This window comes from Castor canadensis, chromosome X (genome assembly GCF_047511655.1).
Source record: "Castor canadensis chromosome X, mCasCan1.hap1v2, whole genome shotgun sequence".
Taxonomy (NCBI): domain Eukaryota; kingdom Metazoa; phylum Chordata; class Mammalia; order Rodentia; family Castoridae; genus Castor; species Castor canadensis.
The window spans coordinates 88,422,101-88,441,664 of record NC_133405.1 but is presented as its reverse complement, the minus strand read 5'-3'; the positions used below and the strand labels follow the sequence as shown (position 1 = coordinate 88,441,664).

At 36.5% G+C, this 19,564-nt stretch overlaps 1 protein-coding gene across 10 annotated transcripts in view; it reads right to left on the bottom strand.

Annotated features, from left to right (window-relative positions):
- The window catches only part of Arhgef9 (Cdc42 guanine nucleotide exchange factor 9), a 354,155-nt gene that overhangs the window by 84,899 nt on the left and 249,692 nt on the right, over nucleotides 1-19,564 (bottom strand). For all 10 annotated transcript variants that reach the window (XM_074062552.1, XM_074062551.1, XM_074062553.1 and 7 more), the window contains one exon: nucleotides 5,636-5,827. In XM_074062552.1, coding sequence (XP_073918653.1) covers nucleotides 5,636-5,827 — 192 coding nt within the window. The remainder of the gene's footprint in view (nucleotides 1-5,635; nucleotides 5,828-19,564) is intronic.

Here is a 19,564-nt window from a genome sequence, read left to right as displayed (position 1 = left end):
TGTACATGGGGGTTTTGTTGTAACATTTCCATATATATGTACAATGTGTGTGCATGTATATATATGTATGTATACATGCATGTGTGTGTACAATGTACATATTATATATAAGGTGTTTGATTCACTTCAAATTGATACTTGTACAGAGTGAAAGACAGAGATCGAGTTTCAGTCTTCTACATGCAGATACCCAATTTTCCAAGTACCATTTGTTGAAGAGACTGGCTTTTCTCCATCTTATGTTTTGGGCTTCTTTATCAAAAATAAGATGACTGTACCTGCATAGATTTATGTCTGGGTCTTCTGTCCCATTAGTGTTCATGTCTGTTTTTGTGCCAATACCATGCTGTTTTTGCTATGGCTCTGTAGTATTCTTTGAAGTCAGGTATTGTGACACCTCCAGCATTGATCTTTTTGCTCAGTATTGCCTTGGTTATTCACAGTCTTTTGTGCTTCCATATGAACTTTAGGGTTGATTTTTCTATCTCTGTTGGGAATGCCATTGGAATTTTGATAGGGATTGCACTGAACAAAGAGATTGCTTTTGGTAATATAGTCATTTTCACAATATTAATTCTACAGATCTATGGGAGGTCTTTCCATATACTGATGTCTTCTTCAGTTACTTTCTTCAGTGATTTGTAGTTTTCATGATAAAGGTCTTTCATTTCATTTTAAAATTTATTCTTAGGTATTTTAATTTTTTGTGGCTATTGAAAATGGGATTGTATTCCTAAATTCTTTCTCAGTCTGTTCACTGTTAGTATTTAGAAAAGCTACTGATTTTTGTATATTGATTTTTTATCCTGCTACTTTGCTGAAGTTGTTGATGATGTCTAGGAGTTTCTTGTGAAGTTTATAGGGTCTTTTAGGTATAAGATCATGTCACCTGCAGACAGGGATAATTTGACTTCGTTTCTATTTGAAATTCTTTTATTTCTTCTTATATTCCTCTTGTCATGACCTGTTTTAATTACTGTCCTTTGTTGTTTAAGTGTTTATTGTTCACTAAGGTTTTGCCTTAGTGTTTTACCTGTGAATATATTGTACTTTAATCAGTCTAACACTTTCTATTATTATTCCTTACCCTTTTCCCCCTACCCTGTATTGTTTGACAGTTTCCAGTATGTGTCATTTTGTTCTACACAGATGTTATGCATTTCAATATTATTCACTCTATATCATTCTCTCATTCTCTTCTTCATTCCCTCCTCCTGTAGTCTCCGCTAATAGTCCACTATTATAAACATCTTCTGTATATATGTGTATATGATGATGCTTGTATTTGGGTCTATTTTCCACATATGAGAGAAAATATGTGACCTTTGTCTTTTTAACCTGGTTTCTTACTTCACTTAATATGACCTTCTACAACTCCATCCATTTACTCTGAAGGACAAAATTTCATTCTTCTTTATGGCTAAATAATATGTCATTATCTATCTATCTATCTAACACATTTTCTTAATCCATTCCTCAGTTGTAGGACATCTGGGCTGTTTCCATAGGTTGGCTATTGTGAATAATGCTGCAATAAACATGGGTATGCAAGTGTCTGCATTGTATCCTGACTTACATTCTTTTAGATATGTGCCCAAGAGTGGTATTGCTAGATCATATACAGTTCTATTTTTAGTTTTTTGAGGAATCATCACAGTGCTTTCCATACTGGTTATACTAATTTACATTCCCACAAACAGTGTATGAGGGTTCCTTTTCTCTTGCATCCTTACCAACATTTGTTGTTTGTGTTCTTGATGATAGCCATTATAACAGGAGATAACAGGAATAAAGTAGAATCTTAATGTGTTTTGATTTGCATTTCCTTTATGGTCAGGGGTATTAAACACTTCTTCATGTATTTTTTAGTCACTTGTACTTCTACTGAAAAATTTCTGTTCAGTTTATTTGTCCATTTCTTCATTGGGTCGTTGATTCTTTGGGGGAGGAGCTAGTTTTTGACTTTCCTATAAATTCTGGTATTAATACCTTGTCAAATGTGTAGCTGGCAAAGATTTTCTCCCATTCTGTTGGCTGCTTCTTCAGTCTGGTGACCATTTTATCTGTTATTCAGAAGCTGTTTAGTTTCATATAGTCCTATTTGTCAATGCTTTCTCTTAATTGCAAGATATTGGAGTTTTATTTAAGAAGTTACTGCCTATGCCTATACTTGCCAGTATTTCCCCCATTCTTTCCTGTAGTAGTTTCAAAATTTCCAGGCTTAACATTAAGGTCGTTCATCTATTTGAATTGAGATATGTACATGGTGAAAGACAGAGATCTAGTCTCAGTCTTCTGCATATAGATAATCTAGTTTTCCCAACAATATTCATTGAAGAGGCTGTCTTTTCTTAATCATATGTTTTGGGTTCCTTTGTCAAGAATCAAGTGGCTGTAGCTGCATGATTTATGTGTGCACCTTCTATTCTGTTCCATTAGTCTTTGTGTCTATTTCTGGGCCAGTGCCATGTTGTTTTAACTGCTATCACTATGTAGTATAGTTTGAAGTCAGGTATAGTGATAGCTCCAGCATTGCTCTTTTTGTTCAGTAATACATTAGCTTTTTGAAGCTTTTGTACTTCCACATGAACTTTAGAGTTGACTTTTCAATGTCTGTGAGGAATGTCATTGGAATTTTCTTTGCATGGCAGTCCAAATTTATTGAACTATGATGTGGCATTATGCAAAATTGTATCACTTTATTTAAGGCTTGTAGTTTACATTTGGCCACCTCAAAGTAGCTTTAACATCTCAACCAAAATGTTACATATGTGAAGGAATCATTAACAGGCAAAAATACTAAAACTGTATATTTGGTATTTCAAATACACTTATGCATGAGCAAGTGAGGGATTCAGTGAGGAGCTACAGCTGCAGAAGCCTGAAAATATTTACAAAAATTATTAAATCACTTTTTAAAATCTTGAAAATATATACTTCTTGTTATAGACCTCCAGTGTACACAAAACTATAAATGGTATTCCTTATGTAAACAAAAATAAACATATAAACAGATTTTAAAAGTCTGGAGATTTCCTTCCCAATACATACTAAAGGCAACACCTTTAAGGCATTATATGGACAGTGATCTTGTATTTAAATACAATATTTCTATCTCCATGGGTTTTGAAAAATTTAAAACACTATATAGCGGTATTAATCCAAGTGCTTATTTTGTACAATACAATGATAATGACCTTGAATTTTTTTTAAGAACAAAGTTATCCATATAGAAGCTCTTTGGGCGTTCTGTTAGACATCACTAAATTTTGAAGGTTTATAAGTTTAAGATGAGCTGGCCATGAAATATGAGTGCCAAAAAAACCTAATAGTAAGTTTGTAAAAATACATCATCTTTTTAGTAGGTCTAGATGGAGCCAAAGATTTTGCATGTCTATCAAGTTCCAGGTGGTACAGATGTTGCTTATCTAGAGTACACTTTGAGGGTAGGAGCTATGGTGTGACCAGGGATGATATGACTGGGCATGCCACAGAACTCCACTAACAACTGCTGAATTAAAGTAAGTGGCTTTATACCCAGTGCCTTATAGCACATGCTTGGGTGAATTTAAGCATTTGTGTGAAAGTAGAAGGAAGAGAAAAAATGAGAGATACAAATGGATGGGTGAACAGATGAAGAAAAAGAGGGGAAGGAAGGAAAACAACTTTTCCTCAAATACAACAGATTTTGTTATAATATTATATTTACTTAATTTCCTCAACAACCTTAAGAAGCAGGTATGTAATGAAGCCCATTGGACAAAAAAGAATATTGAAGGTCAAGGGATGTGGGGATGACTTCAAAGCTATAGCTTTAATTAGTAACTAAGTTAGGATGTGAAAAACAGCATTCCTTATCTCCAGAGTCCTTCCAGTTCTTTCCACTATACTTTACTGATTCTTGAGTTGGGGGCACTAGAGGAAGGGGAGATAAACTTTAACCTTCCCAGGAGAAGAAACAAAATGAGTTAAATAAAGTTCAGGTCTATAAGTCACATGTGGTTATTTAATTTAGATTAACTACAGTTAAATTAAATTAAATTAAAATTTAATTTTTCTAAGCTAGACACAGACTCACATTCTCAAAACTTTTCTAATGTTGCTAGAAGTTAATTCAAAACATTTTTGTATTGTTGCAATGTGGTAATGCAATGTAATGCTATACAGCAATGAAAAAGAATGAGCTATAAATACATGCAACAACATGGACAAATCTCCGACAATTACAAGGAAAGGAAGAAAAAAGCTAGGCCAAAAATAATTACATTTTGTGTGATTTCTTGGTCTGGGTATTTGGGGGGCAGGAAACTTTTGGTGACTGATTGATATGTGTATTATCTTGATTGTGTATATAGAAAGTATATACTTGAAGTATATATAGCTTATTGTGCATCTGTTGTTTAATAAAACTATTACAAGTACAAAACATAAAACTTCCATTTCTTAGTAACACTAGCCACATTTGAAATGCTTGACAACCACAAGTAGGTGACTGGCAGATAGTTTACTAGAGAGGGGAAACAGATACTATCATCATTGCAGAAAGTTCTATTGGGCAGCCCTGCTCTAGAGAAACAAGAACTCTGAAAAATGTTAGAGCTGTACTGCTGACTTCAAAGTAGGCCCCAGGTTGGGGGACAGAAAATAGGACCTGATTATGTCCTCTGGAAAGAAGGAGACAAAAGATTTAAAGAAGAGCTTTTCCTGGGTCCAGAAGAAAACTATCAGTGTGTATGTGGGAGTGTTTGTGTGTATCTGTGTGTTTAGTCCTTTTAAAAACGTTCTTTTCTCCATTTTTCATTGGTTTTTCCTTAGTGTTTAATAAAGTACCCTTTCCTTTGAAAATGCCAGTTTCCTCCACTGAGCTCAAGACGGTGTGAGGAGAAAAGCTCTCCTCTTCACTTAGCACAGAGAGATGGAAGGGATGGAGTTAGGAAATGTAGAGATACAACTCCTAGGATGTAAAGTAACATATTAACAGAGCTGAGGCTTGTTGATTTAACCTTCATTTTAAATAGATTCCTTTCCCCAAACTCCTTCCTGCTGTAACCAACAACCGGTACTCTCCAAGTGAAGGAGGAAGACCAGAGATGCCCTCTGAACTTAAAGATGCTTATGCCTTACCCAAGCCAGATAACTCAAACTTGGATGGCAGGGTCAAGGGCATTGGGATCTAAATACCTAATAAGTTCTCCATGTAAACCAGAGACTCTGGTATACATTCAAGCCTTAAGAGAAACGGGCTTTGCTTTAATGAGTGAGTTATATTAGGCCATTACACGGAGGTAGCAACTGGATCACAAACCAAGAGGACAAAGCTAGAGACTTGGGAGAGAGGAGCAAAGAGACAGAAAAGGGGAAGAGAGTGGGGGAGGGACAATAGGAAGGTGGGAAGGGGGAAAAGTAAATATGAATAAATGAATTAGAAAGACAGGCAGAGAAAAGGAGGAAAACAGATAAATTTAGAACCCCAAGGGAACAGGTTTACCCAACTGTACAGATTCTGGAAGGTCGGTCTAGCTGCCCTTTCCAAAATCTTGGGACTTCATAGGCAAGCCCATGAGGATTGTCAGTTTTCTGTGAATGTGTCCCACCACCCCACCCCACATGCCCCTACATGCACCACCATGGATACCTCGCAAATGTCCTTGAGGTGCTTGATGTAATGACGCTCAGTGCTCATGATCTCGTTGATGACATTGGCCCGCATCTGGTCCCGGTTCTGTAGTGGCCGGCCCAGACAAAGGCACTCTGAGTTAGGGTCCAGGTGCCCATTCTGCATATCACTGGGCCCTTCCTCCACCCCATCCTCCTGGTTCACCCAAAGCTGTGGAAACAAGCAGAAAAACAAATAATGGGTTAACCGCTTTCCTTGGGAAGTTTCAACCAGGAAGAAAATGGATAAATTAAAACTTTTGGGTATCCAGAGAGGCTTCAATCAGAGGCTCCTGCAAACAGAGTTCCAGACATGGCTCTACGGTGACTTCCTGACCTTAAGCATGGATATAATCTTTATGACACTGGTGACCTATCTGTGAAATAGAAGATATGAGGCATGACTAAGTAATCTCCAAGAGACCTTTTATCTAAGAAGGTCTCAGAAGAGAGAAAAGTCATGGCAAGCAGAATTTGTTCATGCTGATGTGCATCTAGGTAGAAAGAATGCATCAAAAAAAGAAAAATATAAACTATACATCTTACATGCTACAGACAGATTATTGCCAAAATACAGTGTTTAAGTGTCTACAAGTGTAGAGACCACAGTTGGATGCTAGAGTAAGTATCTCAAAGAGTGTTTTTGGTGTTGGTTTCCACCAAAGAATATACTACTAATAATCAAAATTTGACTGTAAAATTCTTTAGACATGCAAAGATCTCTACCTTTTTAAGGTTGGGGTAGGGATGGCAGCATTTTTCCCTATAAAATAGTAACAACCATTACTGATTAACCCCTTTCTATACAAAAGCCACTATGCTAAGAACTTTCTATATACTTTATGCAGTCCTGCTAGGTAGGTACCACTGTTATCACCATTTCACAGAAGAGTAAATAGGGGCGAAGCAAAGTTAAGGAATATGTCCCAAGTCACACAGTTAGAAGGTAGAGAAGTTGGGATCAGAACTAGGCATTGTAATCTTAGAGCCTACCCTCTTAAAGCACTCTACCAGCACATTTGTGTGACTCTAGCTCTATGAGAGTCAGGAAGAGAGAAAGAAAAGGCTTGGGACAACATGGCCTGAAAACTAATAGAATTATCCAAAAATAAAAAGATTGAGATTTCTAAATCATGAAGTCAAAAGGAAGCTGAAAAAAAATCTTCTCTGGGGAAACTGGGTGAGATGTGCCTGGATCTTGAATAATTTTAGCTTGAATCAGATTCACCCAGTCCTAGAAAAAGGGAAAAGCCATGGAGACAGGCAGAAAAAGAAGGGTAAACTCCTCAGGCAAAATGGCAAAGTCTGACAGGGGTAATTAGCCAAGGAGCTTGCCAATTATCTTAACAGCTTTAATCAACTCTCATATTTCCTCTCCCTACTTTCTAGATTTCCCACATCCTGACTCAAGAAGCTGAGAACAGTAGTGTAGATGGATCCCCATTTCTGACATAAGAATAGCCTGTTGATGAGTGGGTTTAATAGGCAGAGTCTTTGAGATGGAGTTAGAGGAATGGTAGCTGTTCCTTCTCACTTTCTTTGCTAGAGGGTGGGGAGCCTACAGATGTCACCAGGACATATTTCGTTTATTTGCTACAAACCAAAGCAAGTAGAATTAGTGAATTTCTCATATACAGCTAAATGGGCAAAATTTACCTCCACCAATAACCTATCACACTCTGTAAGTGATTTATTGGGAATCTCCTCCAAAAGGTCAGTTTTGTGTCTTTGATAGGCAAATAGCTGTCTTTTAATATAATTAAGAGGCAGTATAGGGATGATTAATCCAAGGAATAGACAAGATCAAAAAAGTGATTCTAAGGTGAAATTGAAGTAAACATCTCATATAAATGATGCTGCCGTTTGTAATAATTTAAACCCCACTCTTTAATAATCTATTAGCTTTTCTCTGCTTCTCAAAGAACAAACTAAGCCCTGCTACAAAAAGGGTACCCAAGGTAGGTCATTAAGAGATATGAACCTTTCTCTTCTCAGGAAGTTAAGACAAGACAAATCAAAATGTTGGCTTTTGGAAGGCGGTAATATGATGAATATTTGGAACAGTTCCAGTGGGAAGGAGTACAGGATATAAGGGCAGGAACAGAACCAGATTTAGACCCAGGCCATACTCTATGGCACTGTAGATCCAAATAACAGTGACAGGTATGAAGGCAGATGGCTTATACTGAATTTGGTGGAGAAGACCCTTCTGGCTAGAACTAAAGACCTGGATGGTAGGCTCTTCATAAATGGTTTCTGAAAAGACATCTCTACTCCACTGTAAGAAATCCAGAAGTCCAATCCTTAGGTTAATATGCTGCTTTCATCCAGAAAAACTACTGACAGATTCATTTATTCATTAATTCTGTCAAGTGCCTACCATATGCCAGATACTTGGGATATAACAACAACAACAGCAACAGCAACAAAAAGAAATTACTATTTTTCGTGGACATGACATTGGAGAGATCATATTTCTCAGCATAGGAAATAGTGATAGGTAAAGTCAAAATTATTGTGCCTCTGATCTCAGGGTCTCAGAAAAGATCCTCTGGGTCTGATGATCTCTTAAATCCCTAGCTCTTGAAAGCTTCCCTGTTCTGTTCTGGTCCACTACCATGTCAGAATGCAGTAACACAGGTCAGTCCAGCTGACCTGTCCAGCTTATCTTCAATGGGTAGTATTTCATTTCATAATGCCATACCAACCCTGTTCAACAGCCTGTTTGGGCTAATGTGTACTTTTTCACAAGCATTATTCACTAATTACACACACAGGCTCCAAGGTGACAAGTAAGAAGATGGACAATGCTCAGAATCTGCCATATTGGAGGACCTTCCTGGAAGCCTCTCAGAATACTTAAAAGGCTGGGTGAATGCAGATCAATTTAAGAAATATCTGTATTGAACCTATTCTATGCCTAACCACTAACTGTGAAAGAGGCATGGGTGAAAAAGACAACTGATTCCTCCCTCCCTAGAACCAGGGAGGGCTTCCCAAATCAGAGACAATCTCTGGTCCTCCTCTCTCCCTTTTCCATTTCCACTATCATTGCCCTCAACATTTTATACATGGACAAATCCCTGAGTAATACTCTCCCAGCTCCAATCCCTACTATATGCCACTATCACACCAGTTTCTTTGACCATCAATTTTACTGTCTACTCTCACACTTTAAAATCCTCAAGCGCTTCCCACTAATAAAGCATCTTGACGTTCACACATTATCATAATCTGGCTCTAATCTGTAATGTGGAATCTAATCTGTAAGAGTAGAAACCCTTACCTCCTACTACTCCCTTCAAGAACATTGGGCTCACAGTCCTCAAATAGCCAAAGCAATCCTGAGCCAAAACAGCAATGCTGGAGGTATCACAATACCTGACTTCAAATCAATGACCCACTAAATAAATGGGCAAATGAACTGAACAGATAATTTTCTACAGAGTTATAGTAATAAAAGCAGCATGATGTTAGCACAAAAACAGACATGAAGACCAGTGGAATAAAACAGAAGACCCTGGCACAAACCCATGCAACCATAGCCATCTGATTTTTGACAAAGGTGCCCAAAATATGTGTTGGATAAAGGACATCCTCTTCAACAAATGGTGCTGAGAAAACTGGATTTCCACCTGCAGAAGATGCAAATACTAGATCCAAGTCTCTTACTTTGTACTAGTATTAATTAAAAATGGATTAAAGATCTTAATGTAAGATCTGAAACAGTGAAATTAATCCAGGAAAAAATAGTGAAGACACTGGACTACATACACATAGATAATAACTTTATGAATGGAACTCCAATACCTCAGCAATTAAGAGAAAATATTGACAAATGGGACTGCATGAAACTAGAAAGCTTCTGCACAGCAGAGGAAATAGTCACCAAACAGAAGAGAAAGCCTACAGAATAGGAGAAAATCTTTGCCAATTATACACCTAACAAGGGATTAATAACCAGAATATACAGGGAGCTCAAAAAACTAACCTCTCAAAGAATCAATGACCCACTAAATAAATGGGCAAATGAATTGAACAGATAATTCTCAAAAAAAGAAGTACAAATGGCCAGTAAACATATAAAGAAATGCTCAACATCCTGGCCATAAAGGAAATGCAAAACAAAACTACAATGAGATTCCATCTCACCCCAGTCAAAATGGCTATCATCAATAACACAAACAACAATAAATGCTGGCAAGGATCTGGGGGAAAAGGAACACTTTTATACTGTTGGTGGGATGTAAATTAGCACAAGCACTATGGAAAGCAATATGGAACTACCACACAACCGGATACCACTTCTAGGTATATATCCAAAGGAATGTGCTCCAGGATATGATAGAGCCACTTGCACACCCATGTTTATTGCAGCACTATTTACAATAGCCAACCTTTGGAAGCAGCCCAAATGCCTCACGACTAATGAATGGATTAAGAAAATGTGCTATATATGCACAATGGAGTTTTATTTAGCCATAAATAAAAATGAAATTATATCGTTTGCAGTATGGAACAAATGGATGGAACTGGAGAACTTCATGTTAAGTGAAGTAAGCCAGGCTCAAAAAGTCAAAGGTCACGTTTTCCCTTGTATGTGGAAGCTAGACCTATGAGTTAAATGTATATATAGAAACATATATGATCATGTACATATATATACACATACACACACACATATACACAGTGAGAGAGAGAACAAAAGTTTATTTGTGAGTCTGTCTGAGGGGACTACAGGAGGCAGGAAAGATAAGGAAAATGTTAGGGAATGAAAAACATTGAAACAACTCATCTATATATGAATATAATGTAATGCACTGTATGGTAAGCTGTTGAATATTAGGGGAGCACAGTGATAGGGAATAAGTAAGTAACGGGGGGTAGGAGTTAATTTGATTAACACACCATATACACAGGCCTGAAGTACAAACACAAAACCTGCTTGGACTATCAAAATACACTTAAAAAATGAAGGGCAGTAGGGAAAAATAGATCTTTCCCAGGGGTGGATACCAGTGAGAGGTGGGTGGACACAAGAAAAGGGGGAATAAGGATGTATATGGTGGATGTATTTTGTATCCATATATGAAAATAGAAGAATGAAACCTGCTAAAATTGTTCTAAGAAGGGGAGTTAGGGGAAGAGGTAAATCTAAGTTACATTGTAAGCACATATGTAAATCTCACAATGAACTCCCCTATACAGCTACTATATTCCAATAAAATTATTGGATTTGTGTATTTTCTGTCTAAAAATATATATCTTTTAGGCATATGCTGGAACATAGAAATGATATAGTCCAGACATTTTCAACTACTTTAGCAACAATGAATGATTCAACCTCTCAACTTCCTGGTAAAGAAACTGATGCCTACAGATACTTTTAGGGAGTTAGCAACGTACCCATCTCTTTGATATGCCTATTTATTTGTGTCTTCTAGTCTTCTGTTTTGTAAATTGTACAGTTGATTGAGGAACATATTTGTTTTGTAAAAAGCAAAACAGAAAAAGGAAGAAGATTTGAATTATTAAAATATCACTCCAATCTTACAGAAATAAGGAGGATTAAAAGGGAATACTATTAACAATTGTAAGCTAAGAAATAAGATAAAATGATGAGATGGACAAATTCCTAGAAAGACACAAACTACAGAACTGACTCAAGAAGAAACAGAAAAATCTGAGTAGGACAATAAGACATTGAATGAATATTCAGAAACTTCCCACATTGGGGAGAACAAGGTCAGATGGTTTCACTGGTGAATTCTGCCAAATTAATTTTTCATAAAGTTCTCCAAAAAATAAAAATGGAGAACTCCTCAACAAAATACTAGCAACCCCAAGTCCAACAACATATAAATTTTTTTAATTATCTACTTTACCAGATGAGACTGATCTCAAAAATGCAAGGTTAACAACATTTTACTATATTTATTTCAATATAAAACACCATAATAATGAAAAAAAGGTTACAAAACCCCACATGACCACCTTGGCAGACACAGAAAAAGCATTTGAAAAAATCCTACACTCCTTCATGATGAAAAGCACTAGACACACTAGAAATAGAAATGAACTTCCTCAAAATGATAACCAAAGTTAATGATGAAAGACTGAATGTTTTCCCCATACAATCAAGAAGAAGATGAGGATATCTGTCCTAGCCAGAGCAACTGTGAAAAAAAAAAAAAAAGAAATTTGGAATGGAAACAAGAAGAAATTTATCATCAGCAACAAATCACATGATCTTATACATAGAAAATACTAAGGAACCCACCAGAAAAGAAACCTATTATAACTAACAAATGAATTCACCAATGTTGTAGGATATAAGATCAATATGGAAAATCAACTGTATTTCTCTATACTAGCAAAGAGCAATCTGAAAGTAAAATTAAGAAAGCTGTTGCAGTTAAATAGTATTAGAAACATAAAGTAATTAGGAATAAATTTAACAAAAGCAAAACATTGTTGAAAGAATGTAAAGAATACTACATAGAAAGACCTCTCATTTTCATGGGTCAGAAAACTTGTCTTCCAATATTATCGATATTAATGTTGCTAAGATGGCAATATGCCCCAAATTTATTCAGATTCAAAACAATTCCTATCCTTCTTTGTAGAAACTGACAACCTACCTGATCTTAAAATTCATATGGAAATTCAGTAGCTCACAATCACCAAAATAATTTTGAAAAAGAATGAAGTTTGAAGGCTTACACTTCCAGTTTTCAAAACTTACTACAAATCTATAGTAACCAAGAGAGTACAACACTGAGATATGACTGGATATAAAGATTAACAAAATACAAATGTGATTTCAGAAACAGATCCCACATTTATGCTGAATTGATTTTTGTCCAAGTGCCACAAACATTTAAGAGGGAAAATATAGTCTTTTCAACAAATGATGCTGGGACAACTGGGTATTCCACATGCAAAAGAATAAACCTGGATCTCTACCTTATACTACATACAAAAGTTAACTCAGAATGGGTGAAAGGCCTGAATATAAGAGCTAAAATTATAAACCTCTTCAAAGAAAACCAGAAAATTTTTGCATAGTCTCTACCTAAACCACAAGTAACCAAGTGAATTAATAAACTGGACTTCATCAAAATTAAAAACTATTTTGACTTCATGAAAATTAAAAACAATTAAAGAAAGTGAAAAGACCACCACAGAATGGGAAAAAAGAAATATTTATATGTCTGATATGGGCATGGTATCCAGAATATATGGAACTCAGTAATAAAAAGACAACCCACTTAAAAGCAGGCAAAGGTGTTCAATAGACATTTCTCCAAAGAAGGCATAAATGGCCAATAAACTGATGACAAGATACTCAGTGTTATCAGCCATCAGCAAAATGAAAATAAAAACCACTTCACACTCAGTAGGATGGGTATAATAATAATTGGTTAAAAAGTGTTGATGAGAATGTAGAAAAACTGGAACCCTCATACATTGTTGGTAGGAACGTAATAAGCTACAGTCACTGTGGAAAACATTTCGAAAGTTTCTTTGTAAGTTATACACATAGTACGCATATGACTCAACAATTACACTCCTAGGTATATACTCAAGAGAACTGAAAACTTACATTCACACAAAAACTTGTACATGCATGTTCATATTATCATTATTTATAATAGCTGAAAAGTGGAAGAATTCAAATGTTCATCAACCGATAAATGGATAAATTAAAATGTGGTTTATCTATTTAATACAATACTATTCAGTGATACAAAGGAATGAAATACTAATAATGTATATCATCCATGTTATAACATGGATGAAGCACAGAAAGAGTGTGCTAAGGCACCAGACACAAAAGGACACATAGTATATAACTCCATTCATACAAAGTGTCTAGAATAGACAAATCCATAGCGACAGAAAACAAATGAGTGGTTTCCAGGGCCTGAGTTGGACAGGAAATAGGAAAATTTCAGTCAAAGAATACAAGGCTTAAGTTAGACAAGAAGAATATATTCTGGAGACCTACACTACAGTATAGTGACTACAGTTAATAATAATGTATTGTATAGTGAGAAATATTCTTATCACAAAAAAATGATAAGTAAGTCTATAAGGTAATGCATGCGTTAAATTAATTATTCCACTATTGTGAATTATTCTTAACAATAAATAATTTTTTAAATAAAATATTCTCTGGGTACATAGCTAAAAAAGCTGAAATCATTATACCAAAAAGATACTTGCCCTCCTATGTTCATTGCAGCACTAGTCAACAGTAGTAAAACACGGAATCAACCCAGAGGTCCTTCACTGGATGAATGGATTAAAAAAAGCAATGTTATAACTGAATATTATTACAATACAACTGAATATTATTCAGTCATAAAACAAATGAAAAATGTCATTTGAAGCAAGATGGATAGAACAGAAGGTCATTAAATGAAATAAGGCAAACACAGGAAGACTAGTGTCACATTCTCATTTATTTGTGGAAACTAATAAGGCAATCTTATAAAAGAATGAAATGGAATAGTCGTCACTACAGACTAGGAAGGGAATAAGGAAAGGTGATGGAAAGAAGTTCAATAAGGGACACAATACAAACTTTAGTAACTTTGGTTCTTTAACTTTTGGATCTTTAGTACAACAGGATAACTATATGTAAAAGAATCTGATATATTTCAAATGACTAGAAGAGAATGAAATTCCCAGCACATAAAAATAATTAATATTTGAAGAGATGGAAATGCTTATTACCTGATTTGATTATTATTGTATACATGTATTAAATTACCATAATATACCCCATAAATATATAATAAATATTATGCCCCCAAAATAAATAAAAGCTAGAGTTTAAAAAACAAAATGTGTTTCTTCCTACTTCACTAAAGTTTTAATATAAAATGTTTAAACTTTAAAAGTATAAATGAATAAAACATTCCAGAATTAGTGTGATAAGGTTGTACAACTTTGTAAGTATACCAAAACTGAGCCAGGCACCAATGGCTCACACCTGTAATTCTAGCTCCTTGGGAGGCTGAGATCTGGAGGACAACGGTTTGAGGCCATCCTGGGCAAATAGTTTGTGAGACCCCATCTCCAAAAATAATCAGCACAAAATGAATTGGAGGTGTTGCTCAAGTGGTAGAGTGCCTGGTTTATAAATGTGAAGCCCTGAGTTCAAACTCCACTCCCACCAAAATACAAAATTAAAACCCATTAAGCCATACAGATTTAAATGGCAATTTATGTATGTGAATTTATAATTTATGTATGTGAATTACATCTCTATAAAAATGTATTTGAATTATGTATGTGAATTACATTTCTATAAAAATAAAATAGTTAAAATAGTGTAGAACAAGTAAAACTTCCCCTTCGACTGTTCATCCTACCCACATTTCTTGTCTTCCTGAGGAAATCATAGGTATGGATTTTTGTGCAGAAAAAAATCTTTGCATTTAAATTACCTATATGGGTATTCCAGTAAATCACTTGTTTCCTATATTAAATTGATGGCCACTCAGCCCATTTATTGAAATCACTACTAGCCCCTCTCTCCAAATGAATTGGTAGTTCTAAAAGGAGAGATGCTATAATATGCACCCACTAGTGTTATAATTTAAATCTGAAATGTAAAGGTTCCCAAAAACTCACAGGTTTCTGAAGGTGTGGTTTTCCAATGCAGCAATGCATTGGAACATGAGGGCTGTTAGGAAGTGACTGGAACATGAGGGCTCTAACTTCATTAATCCATTCATGGGTTCATAATTTGATGGCTATTGGGAGGTGATAGAAACTTAGGAAGTGGGACCTAGTTGAAGGGAATTAGGTCCTTGGGGGCATGTCCTTGTGGGCTACATCTTGTCTTTAGCCTGTTCTTTTTTCTTTCTCTCCCTCTCACTCTTGCTCTCTCATTCTTTTTGCTCACCATGAGGTGAGCAGCCTCCACTGCAACATTCTCCTACCACCATTATGTTCTGCCTCACCGCGGTCCTAAAAGTAATGGAACTAGCCAATCATGGACTGAAACCTCTAAAACTATGAGCCAGAATAAACCTTTCCTCCTTTTTAATTGTTTCTGTCAGGAATTTTGTCACAGTAATGAAAAGTCACCCAACACAGGTAGCTCGTTGATGAATTCAATAAAGGTTTGAGGAGTATCTTAGAAAGCTACTTTATCCCAGAAGTTAGTAGTGTAATGTTTCTGAGAAGGAAATATATAAGCAATATTGTCTACATCTCACCTCAATCTTTTCCTAGGTCAGATCTAGACAGCCAGAGAAGAGTAAAAAGTGAGCCATTCTCTCAAAAAGTGTAGGGTAGTGTAGTGTAGGATTCTCTCAAAAAGTGTAGGGTAGTGTAGTGTAGGATTCTCTCAAAAAGTGTAGGGTAGTGTAGTGTAGGTAGTGTAGGATTCTAATAGAATCTTAGAACTAGAGAATGAGAGTTAAAACAGAAACGGAAGGTCAGCTAGTCCAAACCAACCTCTGTCCTAAAATCAATACATAGAGTCCCTTGACAATACCCCTTGTGAACAATTGTCCAGCCCAACTGCTTGAACACAATTAGTGCTGAGGAAATTACTGTCTCCCAAAGTAGCCCTTTCTTTTCCCAGGTAATTCTAATCACAAACAGAACCTTCTGCTCTGCCTCTGTTTGAATGAAGGTGCCAGCCAAAATTCTCAGCCAACACTGAAAAAGGACAAAACACAGATAAGAGAATGGGATTAGAGGGATCATGAACTCTCCTATAACAAAGGTCATCATAATGCCTTTCTCTGCCACCACAGAGATGCAACAGCAAAGTGTGGATGCAGAGGTATGTGGGAGACTGAAAGGAACCAGGTTGGCTGAAGACACAGGTCTCACTGACATGCACACACACACATACACACATACACTCCTACACACATACACAACTGTTTTAGAATTCTAATCCCAGTTTCTAAGAGAATCAAGCATGCTTAGACATCCCTGAGTATACATACCAGGAAGAACTTACATTCCCATTTGGCACAAAGACAGTCATCATAATATATATAACCACACAAAGAAATCACTCCTTAGCCCCTCAAGGGAAAGATATTTAATAATTGTCATTAATTACATGAAAGATCAACATAAGAACACTTCAAACAAATTGTTTGTCCTCTCTAGCACATACATAATGAGAAGTAATGAGTTTCAAACACAGCAATGAAAATTTTGGTTCCATAACAAAAAAAAAAGAAGGAAGAGGAAAAGTAGGTGATATCACAAATTATGTAAAAAGGACACTATTAAAATCTAAGGTACATAGTTAAGGTTTTAGAAAAAGGAAAACATACTCTAAATGATTCTATTATTTAAAAATAAAAATTAGAATATCAAAGCTGTTCAACATCCTTACGTGATCAGGGAAATGCAAATCAAAACTACATTTAGATTCCACTTAACCCCTGTCAGAATGGCTTTCATCAAAAAACAAGTTCAGGCATAGTAGTTTATAATTGTAATCCCAGCTACTTGGAAGGTGGAAATAGGAGGATCACAGTTCGAGGCCAGCACTTACAAAAAGTTACCAAGATCCTATCTCAAAAACAAGACAGGCCTTGTTTTTGTGTATGTGCCTATAATCCCAGCTATGAGGGAGGCAGAGGAAGGAGGACTTTGGCGTGATGCTAGTAGCCCCAGTAAAAAAATGTGCACCCTTATCCCCCACACACACACACAAAAAAAAATCTAAACCAAAAAAGCTGGTGGCATGGCTCAAGTGGTAGAGCGCCTGTCTAGCAAACATGAAGCCCTGAGTTCAACACATTAGACCAGGCCTGATCCATTGAGTTCCACTGTAACTCAAAACATGCACAACCTCAGCTAGGCCACATTTTCCATTCATTCTAACACATCCTGCTTATTACCACTATTGCATCCTTAGATCCTTCTAATGTGTGAACTCTACCCCTCTCCAAGAAGGCCTCTCCTACTCTCTTAAATCATTTGTCTTTTGACAAAAACCTAGTTCAAAAATAGTACCTTTCCACAAACTCTTTCTTGGTCTTAAAATAGTTCTGTAAGACAGCTGTTATGGTTTAAACACGAAATGTTCCCCACAGGCTTGTGTGTTGAACACTTGGTTCCACGCTGGTGGCACTATTAACCTTGGGAGGTGGGTCTTAGGTAGAGAAGTAGGTCACTGGGGAAATGCCTTTGAAGGTTATGCCTGGTCTCCTGTTCTCTCTCTCTCTCTCTCTCTCTCTCTCTCTCTCTCTCTCTCTCTCTCTCTCTCTCATCTGTCTCTCTCTCTCTCCTTCTTTTCTGCAATGAGGCAACAGCCTTCTTTTCCGCATGCTTTCAGGACCAATGGATCCATGGACAATGGACAGAACATTTTGAAACTATAAGCCAAAACAAGTCTTTCCTACTTTAAGTTGTCTGCAGATATTTTGGTCACAGCTACACAAAAATTACAAATACAACAGGCAAATCAAACCTTATGATTCCCACTTCCAGATGAAAAAGCCAAGGCTGGAGAGGGAGTTACCTCACAGTGAACAAGAAGCAGTCAGGATTGAAGTAAGGACTCCAGACTCTTAGGCCAAATTAGGAGATAAGTCTGGAAACAAATATTGGTGCTATAACTGCCTTGCCAGGATGTCTCTGATCCTCAATTTCTTCATCTGTAAAACAGATGCCTACTTCATCAGCTATTATAAGGATTAAAGTAATGCATTAAAACTCTCATGTACCACAAGTAAAATACTTGCTGGCACAGAATCAAGTATTGGCTCATCATGTTTTTATCCCCTAAGTTGATACCATGATGCAATATCTGAGAAAAACTCTCCTTCTAGTCAAGGAAGGGTTTTAGAAATTACTTTTGTAAATTGCTCTCATAATTTCCCCCAAATCTCTCACACTCAAAATGTCACTTGCTTCACAGCTAGGAACTAAACACTCCCATACCCACCACCAGTAAAGGGTGAAGACTTACTAGCCTTGGCTGGAGATGTTGATGTCATTTGGCAATGAGTCATCTTTCTAAAATAAGAGATCAAACCAAATGGGAGTGGGTTGGGGTGCAGGGAAGCCCTTCACAGATGACAGTTTCCTCCTCAGTCAAGAAGATGAACTACATTCCATTCTACCCCCAAATTTTCTCTTTTCATTGGTTTTCATGGGCCTATACTGTTAAGATTCATCAAGGTTTATTAGTTTATTAGTTTAGGTTCATTAGTAAAGTAGCCACAAAAGGAGTATTTTGACAGGACCTTTTTAAGTTCAATTCTTGTACATTTCCTTTGATTTTCTTTTTGTTTGAGCTAAAAGAAAGAGAAGGCTTCTTAAATTATTTAAGCTATCTATTTAAGGAAGTACAAAACCCAGCCCTTCCTGATTTCATGATGAAAGCCACAATAAGGAAGGATACTGAAAATCAAGCTGACCTGAGTTACTCATCTCTGAGAAAGCAATTATTTGACAGACATTCAGAAAGAAAAGAAGGTCAGTGTGGTGACCTGGAAAAGTACTAGCTTTGGAGCCACACCATGAGTTCTCACCTTAGTTGGCCTTGTCATGGACAAAACTCATCAATATCCCCATCATAAGCTGCATTAAGTCTCCCTTTGGTGGTGGTGGTGTGTTTGTGTGTTGGGGGGGAGGGTGCATTTAGAGCTTGGCTATGAAGGAGATGGCATTTGGAGTTTGAGAAATTTAGTGAAATTATGAGAGTAAAAAGTACTTATACAGAAGTACTTTCTAGAACCTTTCCCTGGCTAGAGAGGACAGTTTTTCTCAGATGTTAACTTGTGGTTCTAGGGGCAAATGATGCCAAACTAGAAGATAATAACAACCTAGTGGATCTTGTCTGGGCTATGTGTCTATAAGCATAGGTTAAGTCCAGCAGGATCTCATGCACAATTTTTTCCTGAAGAACTCT